The sequence below is a fragment of the Heterodontus francisci genome, chromosome 4, assembly GCF_036365525.1.
Source record: "Heterodontus francisci isolate sHetFra1 chromosome 4, sHetFra1.hap1, whole genome shotgun sequence".
Classification (NCBI taxonomy): Eukaryota; Metazoa; Chordata; class Chondrichthyes; order Heterodontiformes; family Heterodontidae; genus Heterodontus; species Heterodontus francisci.
In genome coordinates, this window is record NC_090374.1 from 119,452,814 (window position 1) to 119,478,697 (window position 25,884).

General features: G+C 42.8%; 1 protein-coding gene across 7 annotated transcripts in view; it reads right to left on the minus strand.

Moving 5' to 3' along the window:
- agtpbp1 (ATP/GTP binding carboxypeptidase 1) overlaps positions 1–25,884 on the minus strand; it is a 426,905-nt gene that overhangs the window by 106,140 nt on the left and 294,881 nt on the right. For all 7 annotated transcript variants that reach the window (XM_068030050.1, XM_068030049.1, XM_068030054.1 and 4 more), the window contains one exon: positions 4,514–4,645. In XM_068030050.1, the coding sequence (XP_067886151.1) occupies positions 4,514–4,645 (132 nt within the window). The remainder of the gene's footprint in view (positions 1–4,513; positions 4,646–25,884) is intronic.

The following is a 25,884-nucleotide window of genomic DNA, read 5'->3' on the forward strand; positions in this document are numbered from 1 at the left end:
CCTGTACGCCCAGATCTCTCTGCCTGTCAATACTCCTAAGGGTTCTGCCATTTACTGTATACTTCCCACCTGCATTAGACCTTCCAAAATGTATTACTTCACATTTGTCCGAATTAAATTCCATCTGCCATTTCTCCGCCCAAGTCTCCAACCGATCTATATCCTGCTGTATCCTCTGACAATCCTCATCACTGTCCGCAACTCCACCAACCTTTGTGTCGTCCGCAAACTTACTAATTAGACCAGCTACATTTTCCTCCAAATCATTTATATATACTACAAACAGCAAAGGTCCCAGCACTGATCCCTGCGGAACACCACTAGTCACATCCCTCCATTCAGAAAAGCACCCTTCCACTGCTACCCTCTGTCTTTTATGACTGAGCCAGTTCTGTATCCATCTTGCCAGCTCCCCTCTGATCCCATGTGACTTTACCTTTTGTATCAGTCTGCCATGCGGGACCTTATCAAAGGCTTTACTGAAGTCCATATAGATAACATCCATTGCCCTTCCTTCATCAATCATCTTTGTCACTTTGTCACTCAATCAAATTAGTGAGACACGACCTCCCCTTCACAAAATCATGCCGCCTCTCGCTAATAAGTCCATTTGTTTTCAAATGGGAGTAAATCCTGTCCCGAAGAATCTTCTCTAATAATATCCCTACCACTGACGTAAGGCTCACCGGCCTATAATTTCCTGGATTATCCTTGCTACCCTTCTTAAACAAAGGAACAACATTGGCTCTTCTCCAGTCCTCTGGGATCTCACCTGTAGCCAATGAGGATGCAAAGATTTCTGTCAAGGCCCCAGCAATTTCTTCCCTTGCCTCCCTCAGTATTCTGGGGTAGATCCCATCAGGCCCTGGGGACTTATCTACCTTAATGCTTTGCAAGACACCCAACACCTCATTTTTGATCATGAGACGACTGAGACTATCTACACTCCCTTCCCTGACTCTTGGGCTGTACACCTGACATCTTGGGTAGCACCACCTTCTCCTTGCAGCCCCCAGCTGTGCTCCTCTGGTCTCCTGCTATCCATAAGATTGCAACTGCTGAAGCTCACCCTAGCTGCTTTGTCTAATGTGAGAGTAGCCTGTTTCCATCTGAACTCCCTCAACTGGACTTTGTGCATTCACCAGGCCTTCTGCCAATCCCACCTGCCCAAGTGATGCCAGTGGCCTCACGTCCCTCTCCGAATTCCTGCCACTCACCACTGAGTCTTACAGCTGCAGCAATCGTCATTTTGTGCACTTTTGAAGTAGCTGAGTTTTTTTGGGCCTCTGAAGTATTTTAGTAGCCCTTCCCATAGCCCTCATGGCCCCCCCTGCTGTGGTCACAACTTGAACACCTTGTTGTGTTCCCTGGGTGCACCCTCCACATTCCCAGCCTTTGAAAATTAAGAACTGTTGCTACCAAGCCTGTTAATGAGCTCAACAGGCAATTGATTCAAGCCCTGTGCCCGACCTGTTCCCCACTCCTGGCATCCCTTTAAATTGGCGTTGTGTTCCAGAGGTGGTGTATCCCAGTGCGGACCTCCAAGAACGCAATCCTTAAATCGCGCTCGCCTCCGTATGCGCATTCAGTGGGCTTTAAAAATCCAGCCCTAGATTTCCATACAATCTGGTTTCACTGACAAATAGGACATTCAACTTTTAATACTTTAGCTTCAGTTTTCTGCTATTGGCATAGTTTAGATCAGAATGGATAGTGACATTATGGGACAAATTCAAATTGTGTGTGTTTGCATCTATTGTCTGAGATTAGCGCATTTGCATTAAATTAGGCACAGATTTGGAGAAGTACAGGAAATGCACTAGTGGGGGGAGCAGAAAACTGCATAGTAGAAATTTAAAGGGAGGAAAACAATTTAAGGGGATGTTTGAAGAGGAGGACATAAATTCCCACACTGTTACCCTTGGTGTCCCCCAGGTATCTTTCCTTGGCCCCCTCCTATTTCTCATCGACATGTTGCCTCTTGGTGACATCATATGAAAGCACAGCATTAGATTTCATATATATGCTGATAACACCCAGTTCTACCTCACCAACACCTCTCTTGACTCCTCCACTATTGTTAAATTATCAGACTGCTGATCTGACCCAGTATTGGATGAGCAGAAATTTCTCCCAATTAAATACTGGGGAGATGTCGCCATTGTTTTTGGTCCCTGCTCCAAACTCCGTTTCATAGCTACTGATTCCATCCCTCTCCCTGGCAACTGTCTGAGATTAAGGCAGTCTGTTCATAAACTTGGTGTCACACTTGACCCCGAGATGAACTTCCGATCTCATATTCTCACCATCACTAAGACCGCCTATTTCCACCTCTGTTACTTTGCCCCGTCTCAGCTCATCTGCTGCTGAAACCCTCTTTCATGCCTTTGTTACTTCTAGACTTGACTATTCTAACGCACTCCTGGCTGGTCTTCCACATTCAACCCTCTAAATGGGAGGTCATCTAACAGTCTGCTGCCCATATCATACTCGCAACAAGTCCCATTCACCTATCATTCCAGTGCTCGCTGACCTACACTGGCTCCCAGTCAAGCAACATCTTGATTTTAAAATTCTCAATCCTTGCTTTTAAATCCCTCCATTGCCTCACCCCTCCCTATCTCTAATCTCCTCCAGACCCACAACCCGCAGCTAACAGCGCTCATCTAATGCTGGACTCTTGAGCATTTCTGATCTTAATTGCTCCACAACTGGTGGCCATGCTTTCAGCTGCCTAGGCCCTAAGTTCTGGAATACCCTCCCTACATCCCTCCACCTCTCTACCTTGCTTTCCTCCTTTAACACACTCCTAAAACCTACCTCTTTAACCAAGCTTTTGGTTGGCCTATCTATGTGGCTTGGTGTCATATTTTGCTTTATAATGCTCCTATGGAGCGCTTTGGGATGTTTCATTAGTGTAAAGGGACTATATAAATATAAGTTGTTGCTGTTGTAATGTAACCATTTTTCTGAACTAATTACAATGAACAAAAATATTTATTTCCATAATTTCATCAAATGATTTCCTTTTGGATTTTGGGTAATCTCAGAATTTGCAGAACAGAAGCTGATGTGTAGGTAGCCTATGCTTTACTGTTCAAAAAAATGGTCATAATTACTGTCATAACACATGATTTCAATAAACAAATAATTCAATCTTTAAATGCTGCTGTCACTACATTAACCATCTAAGTACTGTAGTAAAGATTATATAAAGAGTTTCTAGCAGGTGACTGTTGAGATGCTATGATGGACTGGAGAAACAGAATACAAAAACACAGAAAAGTAGATGAATGTAATGATCACAACAAAGCTCTGCCACATCCTGCTCCTTTTATATTGCATGGTCTAGACAAAAGCTTGAAGAAACATTATTTATATTGTGATACTAACTCTTGTACATCCCTGATTTTAATTATTCCACCACTGGCGGTCATGCCTATAGCTGCCTAAGCCCTAAAATTCTGTAATTCCCTCCCTAACCCTCTTCATCACTATCTGCTTCTCCTCCTTTAATGCACTCCTCTTTGACCAAGCTTTTGGTCACCTGGCCCAATATCCCCTTATGTGGCTCAGTGTCAAATTTTGTTGGCTAACGCTCCTACAAAAGAACCTTGGGATGGTTTACTGCATTAAAGATGCTATAAAAATGCAAGATGCTGTTGTTTAATAATTATGAACTGGTCCTTAAATTGTGAGCACTGGCAATCCAATTACTGACATACATCTGTTTAGCCATAGAATTGGGAGTAATTATCCATTTTGCAACAATTATATTCACCATTTGCTGGCTCATGTAATAACCTTGTTTACATTGCAGGCTGTTTTGTGGCTGCCAATGACCTGACTGTTACTTCTGTTCTTGTTCTGATTCGGGTGTAAGAAGCTTAATCAAAAATAAAATTAAGAAAAGCATATAAAATTGCACAGTGTGAGTATTTTTGTTGCAAGTTACAATGGAAACAGAACTTGTGTTTGTGTATATATAGAAAAGATTATGTGGGAGAGCAAGATTTCTCTGAGCCAGCAGCAGGTAGGCCTTGAGCAGATGGGATATCAGTATTGGTGCCTGCTTGCCAATTTATACTGGTTAGAATCATTCCAGCTTTCAGGCAACCTATTATGAAGGGTAACAACATAGAAGCTACTCAAACACAACTGATTCATGTACTTCCATAAACAGGGTACTAGACTTACTGTGCCACCTATTGATTTCCTAAGGCCATAACCATCATTAATGCAACAAAGGTAGCTGCCACTGTAATTTTATTCTGTCCCAAGATGTGGGAGGACTGCTAACTGGTAGATGCTGATGATTAAATGCAAAACCTTACTATGCATGTTCAGAATAAAGATAATTATAAAAGAAATGCACTAAAAAAGGATAATGTTACAGCATAATATAACTAATTGGTCCTTTTCTTGTGGACAGAAATTAAAGATACAATGGCTTGTCAATGAAAATTTAGGAATGTAACATGTACATTGGATGGAGTATATCGTGTATACTCACCCTGTACCCAAGGTCTTCCTGAAGGTCACAAGAGGAAGCACTAACATCAGTCTGCCACACTGTCTCCTTTATACTGCACCCATACATGAAGACATTTTTCTTGCGTGAATGGCCATGATAATCACAAAAAACCTGCAGAAACAATGGTGGAAACTAAATGGCACAATAGAAAGTTTATAAATAACCTTTATTAATTTCCTCCATTTATATTCGAAATCTTTATGGCTGCAGGCACCTCCTGTTTGCACCTGACTTCTTGTCACACTTTGAGTGTCAAATGTTTTCCATTATAAATTCCTGTGTCCATGTTTATGATGGAAACGTTGAATGTAAACTGGTCACACTGTAATTACACAATTTAACCCACCTGGTGGCAGCCAGCCAAATTTTCAACTGTTTCACCCAGCAGTTTGGATGCCACTTTGTTCTTTTGAAAAAATTTCTCCACGAAAGTAAGTTTCTTCCACATTTTTGGCTTTGATTTATTCATAACTTATTTTCTTCTTACAGGTATTAGCATAACAAATCTACTACCCGCTCAAGATGCATTGCTCTCACTGTCACTTTCAGTCCTTCCTAGCCATTACTCTGCCCTTTACTGCCCCACTTGACCACTGTTGCTACTCGCGGTGCCCGGCCAACCTGTTAGTTTCTCCAGTGGCTTCTGGGTGTTTAAAAGCGCAAGAGTGGCTCAAAATGTGCCACGATCTGGGCTTCCTCTCACTCCATGTGACCAAAGGTTTGCCTGTTATTTTTATTAGATGCCCATCCTAGGGGCCATTCCTGATGTTGGTATCTCTGTCCCCAAACAAAGATTTCTCTTGGATCTTTCATATAGAATGCCACCAATGAATCCTCCTGATCCATTCAGCAACAATGTACCCCATCCTCAATAATTTCTTTGCATTTTAAAAATATGTTATATATATTAGGTGTCAAAGCTGGTAGAAGATTGTCTCTATAATATTTGCTTTTTCTACCAATTATTCCTCCAGAAACCCAACAAGTTGCCTTAAATTTAACTATTTTTATCATTTACTTTACAAGATATGCACTCACAAAAGGCAAACCACCACTTTTCAGGCCAACCTATCATGGGGTCAGAAGTGAGATGTTGACACTGATGACTGCACAGTGTCCACTCAGATACTGAAGCAGTCCATGCCCACATGCAGCAAGACCAGGCTTGGACTGAAAGGTGGCAAGTAACACTCACGCCATACATGTGTCAGGCAGTGACCATCTCCAAAGAGAGAGAATCTAACCATCTTTCCTTGACGTTCAATGGCATTACCACTACTGAATTCCCTACCATCAACATCCTGGAGGTTACCAGTGACAAGAAACTGAACTGGACAAGCCACATAAATACTATGGCTACAGGAGCAGGTCAGATGCTGGGAATTCTGTGGCGAGTAACACACCTCCTGACTCCCCAAAGCCTGTCCACCATCTACAAGGCACAAGTCAGGAGAGTGATGGAATACTTTCCACTTACCTCCAGGACAAAGCAGCCCACCTGAACGGTACCCCATCCACCACCTGAAACATTCACTCCCTCCACCACCGGTACTCAGTGGCAGCAGAATGCACCATCTACAGGATGCACTGCAGCAACTCACCAAGTCACCTCTGACAGCATTTTCCAAACCCATGATCTCTACCACCTAGAAGGACAAGGAGAGCAGGCATATGGGAATACCACCACCTCCAAGCTACACACCTCCTAACTTGGAGCTATGTCGCTGTCGCTCGGTTAAAAACCTGGAACTCCCTTCTTACCAGCACTGTGGGTGCGCCTATACCACATGAATTGCAGCTGTTCAAGAAGGTGGCTCAGCACCACCTTCTCAAGGGCAATTAGGGATGTGCAATAAATGCTGGCCTTACAAGTTTCACCCACATCCCAAGGACAAATAAGTAATAGGGTAAATATCTAACAGCAAATTAACTCTTTCGTTAACATAAATAGCCACCAGGAATTCCTTTTCACAAAAATATACGAATTGTAACGAGCAAGAGCTTCAAAATGTGTACTATCTGTTGGGTACATTTTTATTTAAAAGTATACCTGTAGATAAACATAAGCTGAATAAATAGGAATTAACTATGTTAATGTCTTTGATGCTATATAAAATGGTTAGTTTACTCACTGTGGACGCAGCAACACAAATATTAGTGAATAATGTCAATATATGAGGCACATTTTCTCTTCCCTTTCTCTCCCCATTCCCTTCTGCCTTACCATGCCATATCTCCTTGGTTCCACTCTCCCTCATTCTCTCTTTTAGGGTTGCTAACTCTCCAAGATTGATCTGGAGTCTCCAGGAATTATTAAAGACTATTCTCCAGGACACAACTGCAAGCAGTCAATGAAAAAAAAAATAGGAGCATAAAATGTTTTTTATTTAACTTTTTATGAACTCTTGCTTATTGCTAATAAAAATATCGACAAGGTAAAAAAAAATGGATATTGATTGACTAATTCTTCACTGTCAATCAGGTAATGAAGTATCTACTGACTTTCCAATTGGTGTAGGAAGATAGAGCGCGAGGATGGGCATGTTGGGTGACTAATGGTGGGGTTGTTGGAGGTAGGAGATAGTGCGTTTAAACCTCCAGGAATATATCCAGAATTGGAAACCCTACTCTCTTCCCCTTCACATTTCTTGTCCTCCTTTATCTCTCCTCATCTCAGTAAGTCTTGTTATGGTCAGGTGGGAAATGGTGTGGGTGGCTTCCACTTTCCACCTCTAAACTGACTGCAGATAGTGTTGTAAAAATCGTGTTTTAGTCCAAGTGTTTAAGCGTCAAAAAACAAATGACAGCTTTTCTCGTAGGTTTATAAAAGCACAATAACTATTTATGTAAACAACACCCAAATATGTTCTCAGCCTCACCCGCTCATTGTTAGGTGCTGTTAGGAAGGGAGTTCCAGGATTTTGATCCAGCAACAGCGAAGGAACGGCGATTTAGTTCCAAGTCAGGATGATGTGTGACCTGGAGGGGAACTTGCAGGTGGTGGTGTTCCCATGCATCTGCTGCCCTTGTCCTTTTAGGTGGTAGAAGTCACGTGTTTGGAAGGTGCTGCCAAAGGAGTCTTGGTGAGTTGCTGCAGTGCATCTTGTAGATGGTACATACTGCTGCCACTGTGCAGCAGTGGTGGAGGGAATAAATGTTGAAGGTGGTGGATGGGGTACCAATCAAGCGGGCTGCTTTGTCTTAGATGGTGTCGAGCTTCTTGACTGTTGTTGAAGCTGCACTCATCCAGGCAAGTGGAGAGTAGTCCATCACACTCCTGACTTGTGCCTTGTAGATGGTGGACAACCTTTGGGGAGACGGGAGGTGTGCTACTCTCTGCAGAATTCCCAGCCTCTGTCCTGCTCTTGTAGCCCCAGCACTTATACGGATGGTCCAGTTCAGTTTCTGGTCAATGGTAATCCCCAGGATGTTGATCATGGGGAATTCAGCAATGGTAATGCCATTGAATGTCAAGGGGAGATGGTTAGATTCTTTCTTGTTGGAGATGGTCATTGCTTAGACTTGTATGGTGAAAATGTAACTTGCCACTTATCAGCCCAAGCCTGAATGTTGTCCAGGTCTTGCTGCATATGGACACTGACTGTTTCAGTATCTGAGGAGTCGCAAATGGTACTGAACATAGTGCAATCATCAGCAAATATCCCCACTACTGGCCTTATGATGGAGGAAGGGTCATTGATGAAGCAGCTGAAGATGATTGGGCCTAGGACACTACCCTGAGGAACTCCTGCAGTGATGTCCTGGAGCTGAGATGATTGACCTGTAACAACCACAGCCAACTTTCTTTGTGCTAGGTATGACTCCAACCAGCAGACAGTTTTCCCCCGATTCCCAGTGACTCCAGTTTTGCTATGTCTCCTTGATGTCAAGGGCAGTCACTCTCACCTCATCTCTCGATTTCAGTTCTTTTGTCCATGTTTGGACCAAAGCTGCAATGAGGTCAGGAGCTGAGTGGCCCCTGCAGAACCCAAACAGAGCGTCTGTGAGCAGGTTATTGCTAAGCAAGTGCCATTTGATAGCACTGTTGACGACACCTTCCATCACTTTGCTGATTGAGAGCAGACTGGTGAGGTGATAATTGGCAGGTTGGATTTGTCCTGCTTTTTGTGTACAGGACATATCTGGGCAATATTCCATATTGCTGGGTAGATGCCAGTGTTGCAGCTATACTGGAACACCTTGGCTTGGGGTGCAGCAAGTTCTACAGCACAGGTCTTCAGTACTATTGCTGGAATGTTGTCAGGCCCATAGCCTTTGCAGTATCCAGTGCCTTCAGCCGTTGCTTGATATCATGCGGAGTGAATCGAATTGGCTGAAGACTGGCATCTCTGATGCTGGGGATATCAGAAGGAGGCCGAGGGGGATCATCCACACGGCACTTCTGGCTGAAGATGGATGCAATTGCTTCAGCCATATCTTTTGCGCTGATGTGCTGGGCTCTACCATCGGCAAGGATGGGGATATTTGTGGAGGCTTTCTCCTTAGTTGTTTAATTGTCCACCATCATTCACAGCTGGATGTGGCAGGACTGCAGAGCTTAGATCTGATCCGTTGGTTGTGGGATCGTTTAGCTCTGTCTATCGCATGCTGCTCCCACTGTTTGGCATGCAAGTAGTCCTGTGTTGTAGCTTCACCAGGTTGACATCTCATTTTGAAGTATGCCTGGTGCTGCTCCTGGCATGCCCTCCTGCATTCTTCTTTGAACCAGGGTTGATCTCCTGGCTTGATGGTAATGGCAGTGTGGGGGATATGCTGGTCCATGAGGTTACAGATTGTGGTGGAATTCAGTTCTGCTGCTGCTGATGGCCCACAGCACCTCATGGATGCCCAGTTTTGCAATACTAGATTTGTTCAAAATCTATCCCATTTAGCACAGTGCTAATAGCACTGGAGGGTATCCTCAATATGAAGATGGGATTTCGTTTTCACAAGGATTGCGCGGTGGTCACTCCTACCAATACTGTCATCGACAGATGCATCTGCTACAGGTAGATTGGTGAGGACAAGGTCAAGTAGGTTTTTCCTTCTTGTTGGCTCCCTCACTGCTGGCTGCATACCCAGTCTAGTAATTATGTCCTTTAGGACTTGGCCAACTCGGTTAGTAGTGGTGCTACTGAGCCATTGTTGGTGATGGACATTGAAGTTCCCCACCCAGAGTACATTATGTGCCCTTGCCACCTCCAGTGCTTCTTTCATGTGGTGTTCAACAGAGAGGAGTACTGATTCATCAGCTCAGATGGGGCGGTAGGTGGTAATCTGCAGCAGGTTTCCTTGCCCATGTTTGACCTAATACCATGAGACTTCATGGGGTCCGGCGTCAATGTTGAGGACTCCCAGGGCAACTCTCTCCCGACTGTATACCACTGTGCCGCTACCTCAGGAATGGTGACGGTGGTGTCTGGGACATTGTCTGTAAGGTATGATTCCATGGGTATGACTATGTCAGGCTGTGCTTGACTTGTCTGTAGGACAGCTCTCCCATTTGGCACAAGCCCCCAGTTGTTAGTAAGGAGGACTTTGCAGGGTCGACAGGGCTGAGTGCCTAGGTCGATGCCAGGTGGTCCGTCTGCTTTCATTCCTATTAGACTTTTCTTTAGCAGTTTGGTACAACTGAGTGGCTTGCTAGGTAATTTCAGGGAGCATTTGATAGTCAACCACATTGCTGTGGGTCTGGAGTCACATGTAGGCCAGACCAGGTAAGGACAGCAGATTTCCTTCCCTACAGGACATTAGTGAACCAGATGGGTTTTTATGACAATCAACAAAGGTTTCATAGTCAACATTACTGAGACTAGCTTGTTTTTAATTCCAGATTTATTAACTGAATTTAAATTCCACCAGCTGCAATAGTGGGATGTGAACCAGTGGGCTGAATTTTACAGACACCCCAATGTCAGTGTTGATGACGGGGTGGGGGGTGAGGGGAGGGCCAGAAAATGCCTCTGGGAGCGGGTCGCCACGCATCCCGATGCCAGGAGGGCCCGGCCTGATACTGCTGGCAGCGGTGAGGCCTCGTGGTGGCTCCCCTGTCCCTCGACAATGGGACTGCAATTTGCATAGTTAAATAAAGGCAAATGAGTGCATTAATTAGACTTTCACTTTCTCTGTCTGTCCCGATGCTATCTTTCTGCTGCTGGCTGGCACACGCTCGTGTCTTTGGATCCCCGTCCGGGGAAACGAGGCGGAAAACTGGTGGGGAGGGGGAAGGAGGTACGTTTCACAGTGCGGGAGGTGGGGGGACAGGATCAAAGTGACATCATTGATGTAGGGGATGGTGGGAAGGGTTTTAGGTTAAAGTTTATGCACTTTGGGGGGGAAGGTCAGGTGGACAAGCAAAGTGTTTTTGGGGGGGGGGGGGAGAGGGCAAGTAATTAATTTTATGATTATGGGGGCTGAGATGGGGCAAAATAAATGTATTTATTTTTTTCCCACCATTTCTTTAAATATTTACATGTCACGGTAGGGCTCAAAGCCCTTTAAAAAATGGTGTCATTGCCTGCACACAGGCAGTTGACACCATTGCCGGGGACAGCCAGCCTGCTTCCTCCACGTGTGGCCCGCACAGGTGGGCTGCCATTGTTTTCGCCCGCCATTTCAGCCCAGTGTCTCCAGAGCATTAGCCTGGGCCTCTGAATTGCTAGTCCAGTGACATTACAACTACGCCACTGCCTCACAGTGGTGAAGAGAAATGGTTTGCTTTGTGATATAATTTCTTCCAAAGTCAATTTTATCTCAATCATGTTCATCTTCAGTTCAACTGTATTTGAACACCTCTTGAAACATGGGTGCTCCACATCACGCTTCAATACAAGCAGCCTGCTGCAGTGCTTTACCCGTGTGATAGGCTCTCGCTCAGTCCTATTGCTCAAAGTGCACAATATAATCAATTGAAATGATTTTTTTCCTGCATTTTTGCTAGTTAATTTAAATATTTATGTCCAGCGTTTACCTTAAACATTCCTTTCATTAATTTCTTCCTATTAACACAGTAAGCTACATCCCCAAAGCTTGATACTCATCCAGATCTACACAGCCACTAAGCTAAAGGGTGTAAACAGACTATGCCAGAAATATAATCTTTTCTCAGCCCACAAGGACCAAGCCAAAATATTGTTTTGCAATAAAACACCAGAAGCACATAAAGTAACAGCTAAACCATTGCTCACAATTAAGAGCAATTGAATATTTTTTCATGAAGAATTATTTTAGACTCTGAAATTTGATATAGGAGCATGGGAACTTGAAGAAGCCATTTAGCAGTGCGAGCCTTTTCCCCATCCAAAGATCATGGCTGATCTGTGACCTAACTCCATATACCCGCCTTTGCCCCATATTCCTTAACATCTTTTGGGCTAACAAAAATCTTATCAATCTCAGATTTAAAATTTACAATTGATCTAGTATCAATTGCCATTTGCGGAAGAGAGTTCCAAACTTCGAAGGGCTTTGCGTGAAAAAGTTTTCCCTAAATTCACTACTGAAAGGTCTGGATCTAATGTTTAGACGATGTTCCCTAGTCCTTGACTCCCCAACCAGCAGAAATCATTTCTCTCTATCTATGCTATGTTTTCCCCTTAATATCTTGAAAGCATCGATCAAATCACCCCTTAACCGTCTAAATTTCAGGGAATACAACTCTAGTTTGGGTAATCTCTCCTCATAATTTAACCCATGGAGTCCAGGTTTCGTTCTGGTAAACCCATGCTGCACTCCCTCCAAGGTTTCTAAGGTGTGTTGCCCAAACTGCTCACAGTACTCCAGGTGTGGTCTGACCAAGGCTTTGTACAGTTGAAGTATAACTTCTACCCCCTTGTATTCTATTCCTCTAGTTATAAAGGCCAACATTCCATTAGTCTTTTTGATTATTTTTTGTAATTGTTCATGACATCTTAATGATATATGTACCTGGACACCCGAGTCTCTTTGGACCGCCACTGTTTCTAGCTTTTCACCACTTAGGAAGTACCCTTGTTCTATCCTTTTTAGGTCCAAAGTGGATGTTCTCATATTTGCCTACATTGAAATCCATTTACCATAGTGTCATGTAAGCCCCCTCCTGCCAAGAATGAGACACATATTTCGCCACATGAACATTGATTTTAAATTGTTATTCGAGGAAGGAAATAACTTGTTTTTTTTAAAAAGCCAGACCCTTTGATTGGAAAGACATTTGCATAGTAACAGACAGAACTCAGAAAGGACAAAGGGGCCACTCCCTGCTCCACTTTAATGCACAATGGACTTTTGATTACCAGACGTTGAAGGTGGAAAGGCTAGCATTCCAGCTTAACTGTTAAAATAACAGAATACACAACCAGATGTGGTCAGACTCGATTAGTCAAATGACTAACTGGCTGTTGGAATTTTTTGAATTTGAACTCGGAGAGCTGTTTGCTCCTGGACTGGAAAAGACCTCTCTCCTGTCTGCTCATCTCTTTCTCACCAGCTTTGGAATCCATTGAAGACACAGGAGCCCCAAGAGGGAAAAGTCTCCTGCAGTGAGCAATGTTTAAGAAGAATACTGGGCCCCAATGAAAGGCAAGAATTACCTACAAGCTAGAACTACCTACAAACGGACTACAGTGAGCTCAAAGCACAGTAACAAGAAACTCTTCTGATATTGCCTCAAACCCCTCCACTATTTTTCTTCTGCTCTTTTCTGTCTCTCCATTTGCATGTGCGTATCGCGTATACATGCCAGCATGGGGTGCAGCATGTATTCGTAGGCGTTAACTAAATTAGAGTTTAAGTTTTCATAAATTTCACTTTTCTTCTTTAAACCTGAGAAAACCTGGTTGTGCTCATTTCTTTACCTTATAATTGGAAAGTGGTGAACAAGGATTCACCAAGGGGGAGCTCAAAACACTGTGTTTAAAATTATAAACCCTATTACAATAAGACCAGGTGAAGGCTGAGAAAGATCCCTAGACCCCTTTCTCACCTGATTGTAACAATAGTTTTGTCCATTCATGTAATCAATTAATTGATTTTTTTTCTTTCTTTGGCGAATTTTGTGAGGAACGTCAGTGCTGGAGAGTTGAACACTTTGTTTTAACACAGAACATGCGCAGGCCAAGTAGCACAGTCAACTAGAGAGTAAAGTTCTACTTACTCTGCCCAATAGTTCTGCGAGCAGAGGCTTTTTTACTGTACCAATGTGAGATTTTCTACATCATATGCCAAGAATCTTCGTGGTTTCTGAAACTAAAGTTACCAATTTAAATCTAATAGTTTATGATTGCATTTGAACCCTGAAATTAAAGCACTTGTAATTACTTCCAAGGATCAATTAATTTTTACCTACACAGTCAATGTTCAATAACATCCAGTGCCACAATGACACTTTGAATGTTTTGCTGCAAAGTTTAATTTAAGTGCATAATTTTTTCTAGTTTGCAATTTGTCTGAATTTCTGATTTAAACATGAGCTGGTTAGTTTTTTGATTAGCGTACCATTTCCCATTGATCCATTTCAAAATTATGAAAACCATACGAATAATTCTTTTATAAAAGCAAAATACTGCAATTGCTGAAAATCTGAAATAAAAACAAGAAACACTGGAAATACTCAGCAGGTCTGGCAGCATCTGTGGAGAGAGAAGCAGAGTTAACGTTTCAGGTCAGTGATCCTTCTTCAGATAATTCTTATGATTGATTCATAGAAACTAACAAACCTAATTTCATATGTTACTGTCCTGACCATCTACAACTAGTATTCCATCAGCTGTTTTGTACACAACCATTTTTATTCAAGCGGCTTCACCCAGCAGCAAAGTTATTCATTGATTCTTCTATTGCAATTTCAGCATTACACAAGTTGCGCGTGGGTTGTAGAAAGACATGGGGATGTTCTCGAACAGGAATCGAAAAGTGCTCAAACAGGTTATGAAGGCCAATGTAAAGGCAGACTTTTAGCATAGATTTGAAAATGCCATTTCTTCACTTTTTGATGTTTTAAGTTGTTAAATGGAGGAGACTCTTGCAAGTACTGTGAAAATTGAAAATTAGCTCATTCATTAAAATCGATGATAGATTGTCTGGCACCATTATCTGGAGGCCAGATTTATATCAAAAAGCAGATCAACTAGAGTAGGATTTTGTAAAGCAAAATCTATGTCCTTTACAGTAACTGGTTCATACATTGTGAAGTTAACAGTTAACTAAACAGCAGAAAAAGATAATATAAGCTGTTTGGTGGGACCAAAGAGAAATATTTCTTATTTACAAAGTTTTTTGTGAGCATATGATATTTGCTTTCTTCTGTTTCCCTTTGCTAGATCTTTCTGGCTGAAAGATTAGGGCAAAACACTGGCTGCCAGACACCTGTCAATTCCACCCTACCAGCTACTTGTTGGTAAGCATGACTGGACTGAAGTGACAGTCACAGATTTCCCTGACTTGTGATATGGAAATACCCAGCTTCTGCTTGATTTTCCAGTGCAATGATATGTCCTGGATATTGAGAATTCACCACATATGAGTCAGCTCAAGCTCCACATGCTTTTGGAACTCAGACTTGCTGCACCTCCAAAGAAACATTTACCCATATTACCGACAGTTCTATCTGGAATGAACTTGAATGTAAAGGTTATAGTCTTAGATTTGCAGTGTAAATCTTATTTCTTTACAACACAATTCAAAGATTCTATAATGCCAGTTCACGTTAAGAGATTTTGCAATGATCTAACTCAGCTTTAATAGTGCAACTATGACACTGGACAAAATTTTCTTGCAATCTTTTTGTTCTAAGAAAAACAAAGGCTCAAACTTGTAAAAAGAAAATGTTAAAATCAGACATTATTAGAAAGGAACATGAACATTTAACATAATTACAAGGTAAATAACTTATTAATGCACTAAGCACAAGGTGGAGTTGTGTTTAAAATGTCCTGTCCCTTTAAGGCCTTAAAATCTAACTGTTTATAATAACTGTTTACTCACCGCTCCTGTTATGGCCACTTTCAGATGGTCAACATGAAAATTCAACAGTAAGTTTAGAATTATGATAACGTTTCACTTCAGTACGATAGTGACTTCCTCAATTAAACAGTCAAGATCAATTTTACATTTGGTTAGTACAAATGTCGTATTTTGGCACGAATACAAAATAATCATTAAATGCTCAGTAGCTTTGAGGTGCATGCTGAACCTGATGATTCTAATCTGTAAAGTCTGTAAAGTTCCCTCATGAGACAATTAAACTCTTGGGAATCCCTGCTATATTTTTGTTTGCAATTAGACATTGCAACCCGAGCAGGATAGGCCACTAAGTACATAACCTTAACAACTGCATACTTTGCATATTAAAATATATCATATTCCTGTCATAACAAATATATCACCTGATTTACCATGACTAACCATGGAAAATCTGTTAATCTCTAATTAATATTCTTGCAACTGTGCACACTTCCTGTTCTCACACAATCCTACTTCCGGTCCCATAGTGTGCGATACCTTTTTACACCTAGGTCCTGATTCTCAGCTAACATGAGAACAGATGCCTTTGGGTGAGATACACAATTTACACCCATCTGATTTTACACTCTATTGACTTCAACATGACCAAAAATCAGGTGGGATGTAAATGTGGCATCCCATAGAAATGTGCCCATCCTTGTTTGGGCACATTAGGTTAACACTGGGGCTGCAGTTAACTCCATGTAACAATTTATAACACCTGAAATAACACTCACATTAATTTGAACGGGTAACACTAAGGTGTATGAAAAATACTATGACTGCTGGAAATTTGAAACAAAAATAGAAAATGCTGGAAACAGTAGGTCAAGCAAAGCATCTATGGAGAGATGTGACAAGTTAAGGCTCAGGCATTGCCCTTCAACAACATTATTATGCGCTGACAAAGAGCAATGCCTGAAACATTAACTTGTCTCTTTCCTCCATGGATGTTGTACCTGATTTGCTGAATGTCTCCAGCATTTTCTGTTATTATTATGTCATTATTATTATATTATGTTATTATGTTATAATGTCGCTCTTTACTACTTTGGAACAGTAGGTGGCACTGCATGATACCTCCCAGCTGCCTGCCCTTCAAAACTAGAACTCCAACTATTCGGACCTCTCTCGCCCTCTAATCGGTCTAATTTTTTTTCAGCTGTTCCTGGCCTTGCCTGTCCTGAAAATTTGTTTTCCACCTTTATAGTAGTCCTGTCTACTGTTTAATTTGTTTTGGCTATTAAGCAGATTGTCCACAGACCTCGATAGAAAAAGATGCATCAAGGAGATTGAAACACAGAATGGCTACAGCACAGGAGGAGGCCATTTGGCCAGTCGTGTCTGTGCCAGCACTCTGCAAGAGCAACTCAGCTAGTCCCACTCCCCTGCCCTTTCCCCATAGCCTTGCAAATGTTTTCTCTTTAGATAATTATCCAATACCCTTTTGAAAGCGATGATTGAATTTTTTTTTATTCTTTCACAGGATGTGAGCATCATTGGCAAAGCCAACATTTGAGAGGAAATTTGTTTCGACGTGTTCAAATCCGCAGGGATCTGGACAGAGTAGCTGGGGAGAAAATGTTCCCATGGGTGAAAGGGTCGAGAACCAGGAGACACTAATTTAAAGTGAATGGCCATCCCTAATTGCCCTTGACAACTGAGTGGCTTGCTAGGCCATTTCAGAGGGAAGTTAAGAGTCAACCATATTTCTGTGTGTCTGGAGTCACATGTAGGTAGATTAGGTAAGGATGGCGTATTTCCTTTCCTAAAGGACAGTAGTGAACCAGATGAGTTTTATGACAATGAAAGCTTCATGGCATCATGACTGAGACTAACTTTCCATTCCAGATTTTTATTAATTAATTGAATTTAAATTCCACCAGCTGCCTCCACCAGACACTCAGGTAGTGCATTCCAGATCCAAACTGCTCGCTCCATGAAAAGGTTTTTCCTCATGCCGCCTTTGATTCGTTTGCCATTCACTTTAAATTAGCGTTCCCTGGTTCTCGACCCTTTCACCAATGGGAACATTTTCTCCCCAGCTACTCTGTCCAGAGCCCTGCGGATTTGAACAGGTCTAACAAATCTCCTCTCAACCTTCTCTAAGGAGAACAGCTCCAACTTCTCCAATCTATCCATGTAGCGGATCCCACATCCCTGCACTGAGTGCTGCTGGTGGGCACTGGTATTCGCTAGAGTTTAGAAGAATGAGAGGGGATCTCATAGAAACCTACAAAATTCTAACAGGACTGGACAGACTAGATGTTCCCAATGGCGGGGAGTCCAGGACCAGGGATCACAGTCTAATGATATGGGGTAAGCCATTTAGGACTGAGATGAGGAGGGATTTCTTCACCTAGAGAGTGGTGAACCGGTGGAATTCTCTACCATGGAAAGCAGTTGAGGCCACATCATTAAATATATTCAAGAAAGAGTTAGATATAGTTCTTAGGGCTAAAGGGATCAAGGGAGAAAGCGGGAACAGGGTACTGAGTTTGGATGATCAGCCATGATCGTATTGAATGGCAGTGCAGGCTTGAAGGGCCGAATGGCCTACTCCTGCTCCTATTTTTCTATGTTTCTATGTGAAGATGGGAGTTTAGTAAGTGAGGGAGTTCGGTATGGAGGGGAACTATAAATTAATTAAGAAAAAATAAATGTAATTAAATTAACACAGTAAAGATGGCAGATAGGTGATGTCTCAAGGCTGCACTATGTGGGAACTCCTGGATGCCACTGCAATCAATGGCAACCACGTCTATAGTGTCTGTGGCTTGCGGAGCTTTGGCTCAGAGTCATTGAGCTGGAGGCTGAACTGCAGACACTGTGATGCATCAGGGAGGGGAACAGTTACCTGGACACTTGGTTCCAGAAGGCAGTCAAACTCCTCAGGAAGGCATAGTCTGTTTTGGTCAGTGGTCAGGTATAGGAGGGTGTGACCGCAAGTCAGGCAGGTAAGGGGATCGAGAAGGTGGGAGTGGAGAAGCCTCAGCCCTTGCAATTGAGCAACAAGTTCGAGGTTCTTGCAGCTTGTATGAACAAGAGCGAGGACTACGGTATGGATGAGCAGACTGAGCATGACACCATGGTACTGAAACTGTTCAAGGCCCGGGGGGCGGCGGGGTGGAGGTGATAAAAGGAATGTAGTGCTAGTAGGGGACAGTATAGTGAAGGGGATTGACATTGTTCTTTGCAGAAATGAGCGAGAGTCCAGAAGGCTGCGTTGCCTGCCCGGTGCCTGGGTTTGGGACATCTGCTCAGGGATGGAGAGGAACTAACAGTGGGAGGGTGGGGAGGGGAGGGGGGTGATCCAGTCGTTGTGGTCCATGTAGGGACCAATGACATAGTCAGGACAAGGAAAGACGCCCTGCATAGTCTATATCAGTTGCTACGCACCAAATTAAGAAGCAGAACCTCAAAGATAATAATCTCTGGATTATTACTTGAGCCACGTGCAAATTGGAGTAGGGCAAATAATATTAGAGAAATTAATGCGTGGCTCAAAGACCGGTATGGTAGAAGTGGGTGCCAGTGCGTGGGGCACTGGCACAAGTACTGGGGAAAGTGGGGCTGTACTGTTGATACAGTCTACACCTGAACCGTGCTGGGGCCGGTGTTCTAGCAAGCCGCATAACTAGGGAAGTATAGAGGTTTTAAACTAAATAGTGGGAGCCAGGGATCAAATTTGGGAAGATGTGGTAAATCAAAGAGTAGAGACAAGGCAAGAGAGAATGGTATGGGAAAAGATAAACAGACCATGACAGGAAGGGACAGTGAGTACAAATCTAACAGGAAATTAGCAGACAAGGCTAGAGGTTACAAAAGTAATAAAAGGACAAAACTAAAGGCTTTGTATCTGAATGCACATAGCATTCGAAACAAAACAGATGAACTGATAGTGCAAATAGAAATAAACAAGTACGATCTGATAGCCATTACAGAGACATGGCTTTAGGATGACATAGATTAGGACCTGAATATGGAAGAGTCCATGACATTTAGGAAGGACAGGAAGCTAGGAAAAGGTGGAGGGGTGGCTCTGGTAATTAACAATGGTATTAGCACAATAGAGAGTGATGATCTACGTTCAGGAAACCTGGATTTAGAAGCAGTTTGGGTCGAGTTGAGAAATGATAAAGGCAAGAAGTCACTTGTAGGAGTGATGCACAGATCCTAACAGTAACCACATGGCAGGACAGGGTTTAAAGGAAAAAATAATGGGTGCTTGTCAGAAAGGTACTGCAATAATCATGGGGGCTTTTAATCTACATATAGGACTGGAAAAATCAGATGGGCAAAGGTAGCCTAGACGAGGAGTTCATAGAATGTCTTTGGGATAGTTTCTTAGAACAGCACGTTCTGGACCCAACCAGACAGCAGGCTATACTAGATCTGGTATTGTGCAACGAGATAGGTGTAATGACCTCAGTGAAGGCGCCTCTAGGCAGCAGCGATCATAATATGTTTAAATATTACATTCAGTTTGAGGGAGAGAATAGCAGGCCTAAGACTAGTATTTTAAACTTAAATGAGGGCAATTATGGGGGCATGAAAACAGCTAGCAAAAATGAACTGGCAAAGTAGGTTAAGGGATAGGTCAACAGATATGCAGTGGCAGACAGTTAAGGGGATATTTCAGAATACACAGAATAGAAACATTCCAACGAGAAAGAAAAACTCCAAGGGGAGGATCCACTATCTGTGGTTAACTAAAGAAGTTAAAGATAGTATCAAATGTCATGCGAGACCCCCACCTGCCAAGAATGAGGCATATTAATTTTGCCACATGGCAAAATTAAATATCAAATTGTTGCTGGGAAGAAGAGAAGGCCTGTTACAAGGGCTGCCAGACACTTGGCTGGAAGACATTTACATACCAATAGGGACAAGAGAAGCTTATCCATTTAACCCACAATGGACTTTGAGCGCCAGACATTGAAGACAGGGAAGCGCATTCCGGGCCCTGCTAAGATGATACAACCCACAGAATCATGACGTGGTCAGAGCAGTTAGTCACATAACTAGCCTGCTTGGCAACCTGGGTTTTTCTGAATTGTACAAACAGTTTGAACTCAGTGTCTGCTTGCTCCTGGATTGAAAAGACCTCTCCTGGCTGGTTCACCACAGTCACTCCTATCTGCTCCCATCTCTTCCTCACGGATCTCCAAATCCACTGAAGACACACGAACCTCAAGAGAGAAGAGTCTCCGATAGCAAACAAGGATTAAGAAGAATACTGGGCCCCAACGAAAAGTAAGATCTACCTACAATCAAGGATTCTAGAGTGAGCACGAAGATCCGTAACAAAAACCCTCATCAGAGATTGCCTCAAACTTTTCCACTTTATTTCTTCTGCACTGTCCTGTCTCTATCTGCAAGCGTGTATCACGTATGCATGCTAGTGTGAGCGCATCGTGTATCCATAGGTGTTAACCAAATTAGAGTTTAAGTTTAATAAATTTCAACCTTTCTTCTTGAAACCTAAGAAAACCTGTTTGTGCTGGTTTCTTTGCCTTATAATTGGAAAGCAGTGAACAAGGATTCACCAAGGGGGTGCTAAAAACAAGGTGTTTTAAAAATTAAACCCTGTTACGTTAAGACCAGGTGAAGGCTAAGAGGGAGCCCTAGATACCTTTCTCACCTGGTTGTAACACAAGCCTAAAGTAAAGGCATATAATTGCGCACAGATGGGTGGCAGGTCAGAAGATTGGACAGAATATAAAAAGCAGTGAAGAACGACCAATAAGAAAGGAAAAATTAGAGTAGGAGAGAAAGCTGGCTAGAAATATAAAAACAGATAGTAAGAGTTTCTATAGATATTTTAAAAAGAAAAGTTAACAAAGTGAGCGTTGGTACTATAGAAAGTGAGTCTGGGGAATTAATAAGGGAAAATAAGGAGATGACAGATTAACTGAACAGGTATTTTGCATCTGTCTTCACCACAGAGGATACAAGTAACATCCCAGAAATAGTTGTAAATCAGGAAATGGAAGGGAGGGAGGAACTCAAGAAAATTACAATCACCAGGGAAGTGGTACTGAACAAATTGTTGGAGCTGCGGGCTGACAAGTCCCTCAGTCCTAATGGACTTCATCCTAGGATCTTGAAGGTAGTGGCTAATGAGATAGTTGATGAGTTTGAATTAATTTTCCAAAATTCCCTAGATTCAGGGAAGGTTCCATTAGATTTTTTTTTTAATTCATTCATGGATGTGGGCAACGCTGGCCAGGCCAGCATTTATTGTCCATCCCTAATTGCCCTTGAGAAGGTGGTGGTGAGCTGCCTTCTTGAACCGCTGCAGTCCATTTGGGGTAGGTATGCCCACAGTGCTGTTAGGAAGGGAGTTCCAGGATTTTGACCCAGCGACAGTGAAGGAACAGCGATATAGTTCCAAGTCAGGATGACGTGCGACTTGGAGGGGAACTTGCAGGTGGTGGTGTTCCCATGTATTTGCTGCCCTTGTCCTTCGAGTTGGTAGAGGTCACGGATTTCGAAGGTGCTGTCTAAGGAGCCTTGGTGCATTGCTGCAGTGCATCTTGTAGATGGTACACACTGCTGCCACTGTGCATCAGCGGTGGAGGGAGTGAATGTTTGTAGATGAGGTGCCAATCAAGCGGGCTGCTTTGTCCTGGATGGTGTCGAGCTTCTTGAGTGTTGTTGGAGCTGCACCCATCCAGGCAAGTGGAGAGTATTCCATCACACTCCTAACTTGTGCCTTGTAGATGGTGGACAGGCTTTGCGGGGTCAGGAGGTGAGTTACTCGCTGCAGGATTCCTAGCCTCTGACCTGCTCTTGTAGCCACGGTATTTATATGGCTACTCCAGTTCAGTTTCTGGTCATTGGTAGCCCCTAGGATGTTGATAGTGGGGGATTCCGCGATGGTAACGCCGTTGAATGTCAAGGGGAGATGGTTAGATTCTCTCTTGTTGGAGATGGTCATTGCCTGGCACTTGTGTGGCGTGAATGTTACTTGCCACTTATCAGCCCAAGCCTGGATATTGTCCAGGTCTTGCTGCATTTCTACACGGACTGCTGCAGTATCTGAGGAGTCACGAATGGTGCTGAACATTGTGCAATCATCAGCGAACATCCCCACTTCTGACCTTATGATTGAAGGAAGGTCATTGATGAAGCAGCTGAAGATGGTTGGGCCTAGGACACTACCCTGAGGAATTCCTGCAGTGATGCCCTGGAGCTCAGATGATTGACCTCCAACAACCACAACCATCTTTCTTTGCGCTAGGTATGATCCCAGCCAGCGGAGGGTTTTCCCCGATTCCCATTGACCTCAGTTTTGCTCGGGCTCCTTGATGCCATACTCAGTCAAATGCTGCCTTGATGTCAAGGGCAGTCACTCTCAATAGCCAATGTAACTCCTTTATTCAAAAAGGGAGGGAGACAGGAAGCAGGAAACTACAGGATTAGCTTAACATCTGTCATAGGGAAAATGCTAGAAGCTATTACTAAAGACGTTAGAGCAGGGCACTTAGAAAAATTCAAGGTAATCAGGCAGAGTCAACATGGTTTTGTAAAAGGGAAATCATGTTTAACCAATTTATTGGAGTTCTTTGAAGAAGTAACATGTGCTGTGGATGAAGGGAAACCGGTGGATGTACTGTACTTAAATTTCCAGAAGGCATTTGATAAGGTGCCACATCAAAGGCTATTGCGGAAAATATAAGTTCATGGTGCAGGGGGTAACATTTTGGCATGGACAGAAGATTGGCTAGCTAACAGGAAACAGAGATTCGACATAAATGGGTCATTTTCTGGTTGGCAAGATGTTGTGAGTGGTGTGCCACAGGGATCAATGCAGGGGCCTGAACTTTTTACAATTTATATAAATGACTTGAATGAATGGACTGCAGGTATGGCAGCTAAAGTTGCTGATGACACAAAAATAGGTAGGAAAGTGAGTTGAGAAGAGGACATAAGGAGACTACAAATGGATATAGATAGGTTAAGTGAGTGAGCAAAGAGCTGGCAAATGGAATATAATGTGGGAAAATGTAAAATTGCCCATTTTGGCAGGAAGAATGAAAAAGAATCATATTATTTAAATGGTGAGAGATTGCATAGCTCTGAGATGCATAGGGATCTAGGTGTTCTAGTGCATGAATTACAAAAGGTTAGTATGCAGGTACAGCAAGGAATTAGGAAAGCTAATAGAATGTTATTGTTAATGACGAGGGGGATTGAATACAAAAGTAGGGAGGTTACGCTTCAGTTATACAGGGCATTGGTGAGACCACATCTAGAGTACTGTGCACAGTATCGGTCTCCATATTTGAGGAAGGACGTAAATGCATTGGAAGCAGCTCAGACAAGGTTTACTGGACTAATACCTAGAATAGGCGGGTTGTCTTATGAGGAAAGGTTAGACTGGCGAAGCTTGTATCCGCTGGAGTTTAGAAGAGTAGGAGACACCTTGATCGAAACATACAAGATTCTGAGGGGTCTTGACAGGGTGGATGTGGAAAGGATGTTTCCTCATGTGGGAGAATCTAGAACTAGGGGTCGCCCATTTAAGACAGAGATGAGGAGAAATTTTTTCTCAGAGGGTCGAGTGTCTTTGGAACTCTCTTCCTCAAAAGACGGTGGAAGCAGAGTCTTTGAATATTGTTAAGGCAGAGGTAGATAGATTCTTGATATGCAAGGGGTGAAATGTTATTGGGGGTTGGCGGGAATGTCTAGTTGAGGTTACAGTCAGATCAGCCTTGATCTTGTTGAATGGCGGAGCAGGCTCACGGGGCCAAGTGGCTGACTCCTGCTCCTAATTTGTATGTTCCTGGGACCATGCTCAGAAATCTTTTCTGCACCCTCTCTAAAGCCTTCACATCCTTCCGAAAGTGCAATGCCAGAATTGGGCACAATACTCCACTTGAAGCTGAACCAGTATTTTGTAAAGATTCACAATAACCTCCTGGATTCTGTACATTATGCTCTATTTGGACAGATCCCACATGCCTTATTAACCACTTTCTCAACCTAGCCTGCCACCTTCAACGATTTGTGCACATGTAAGCCCATATCCCTCTGCTGCTGCACCCACTTTATTTTATATCATCTCTTTGTTCTTCCTAACAAAATACTTCACAATTCTCTAGTAAATTTCATTTACCATTTGCCGGCCCATTCCACCAGCCTGTCCATGTCCGCTTGAGGTCCATCACTATCCTCCTCACAGTTCATAATACTTTCAACTTACTTGTCATATGCAAATTTTGAATGGTGCCCTTCACACCCAAATCTCGGTCATTAATATAGATCAAGAAAAGCAGTGGTCCTGCTACTGACCCCTGGAGAAACCCACTGTATATGCTCCTCCTGTCCAAAAAGCAATTGTTCACCACTACTCTGTGATTCCGTTCAATCAGCCAATTTCACAACTGTGCTGCCACTGACTCTTTTATTCCATGGGCTTTAACTCTGCTTACAAGCCTGCTATGTGGCACTTTATCAAATGCTTTTTGGAAGTCCACGTACACATTATCAATCTTATTTAAGAAAGGGTGTAAGGACATTCCGAGCAACTACAGGCCAGTTAATTTAACATCAGTGGTGGGTAAAGGTTTTAGAAACAATAATGAGGGAAGAAATCAACAGACAGATCATGTTTGACTAATTTAATTGAATTTTTTGATGAAGTAACAGAGAAGGCTGATGAAGGGAGTGCAGTGGATGTTACTTATATGAACTTTAAGAAAGCATTTGATAAGGTACCACATAAAAGGCTGGTTAACAAAAGTAAGGCTCATGGAATAGGAGGGTCAGTGTCAAATTGTATAAAAAATGGCTTAAGGACAGAAAACAGCGAGTTGTCATAAATGGTTGTTTTTCAGATTGGAGGATGGTAGACAGTGGTGTTCCCCCAAGTGTCAGCGCTGGGACCACTGGTTTTTTTTTTTTGCTATATATAAAAATGACCTGGAGCTTGGAATACAGAGTAGAATTTCAAAATTTGCCGATGACACCAAACTTGGAGATGTGGCAAACAATGAGGATGATATGAGCTGCCTGTAACAGGACATAGATAGGCTAGCAGAATGGGCAGACAGGTGGCAGATGGAATTTAATACTGACAAGTGTGAGGTGATGTATTTTATTAGAAGAAAGAAGGAAAGGCAATATATATGGCACAGTTCTAATGAGTGTACATGAACAGAGGGATCTGGGGGTGCACTGCATTAATCATTGAAGGTGGCAAGACATATCGAGACACTAGTTAGTAAAGCATATGGGATCCTGGGCTTCATCAAGACAGGAAGTACAAAAACAGGGAAGTTATGCTGCACCTTTACAAAGCTCTGGAGTATTATGTCCAGTTATGATCACCACATTTTAGGAAGGAAGTGAGTGTCCTTGAA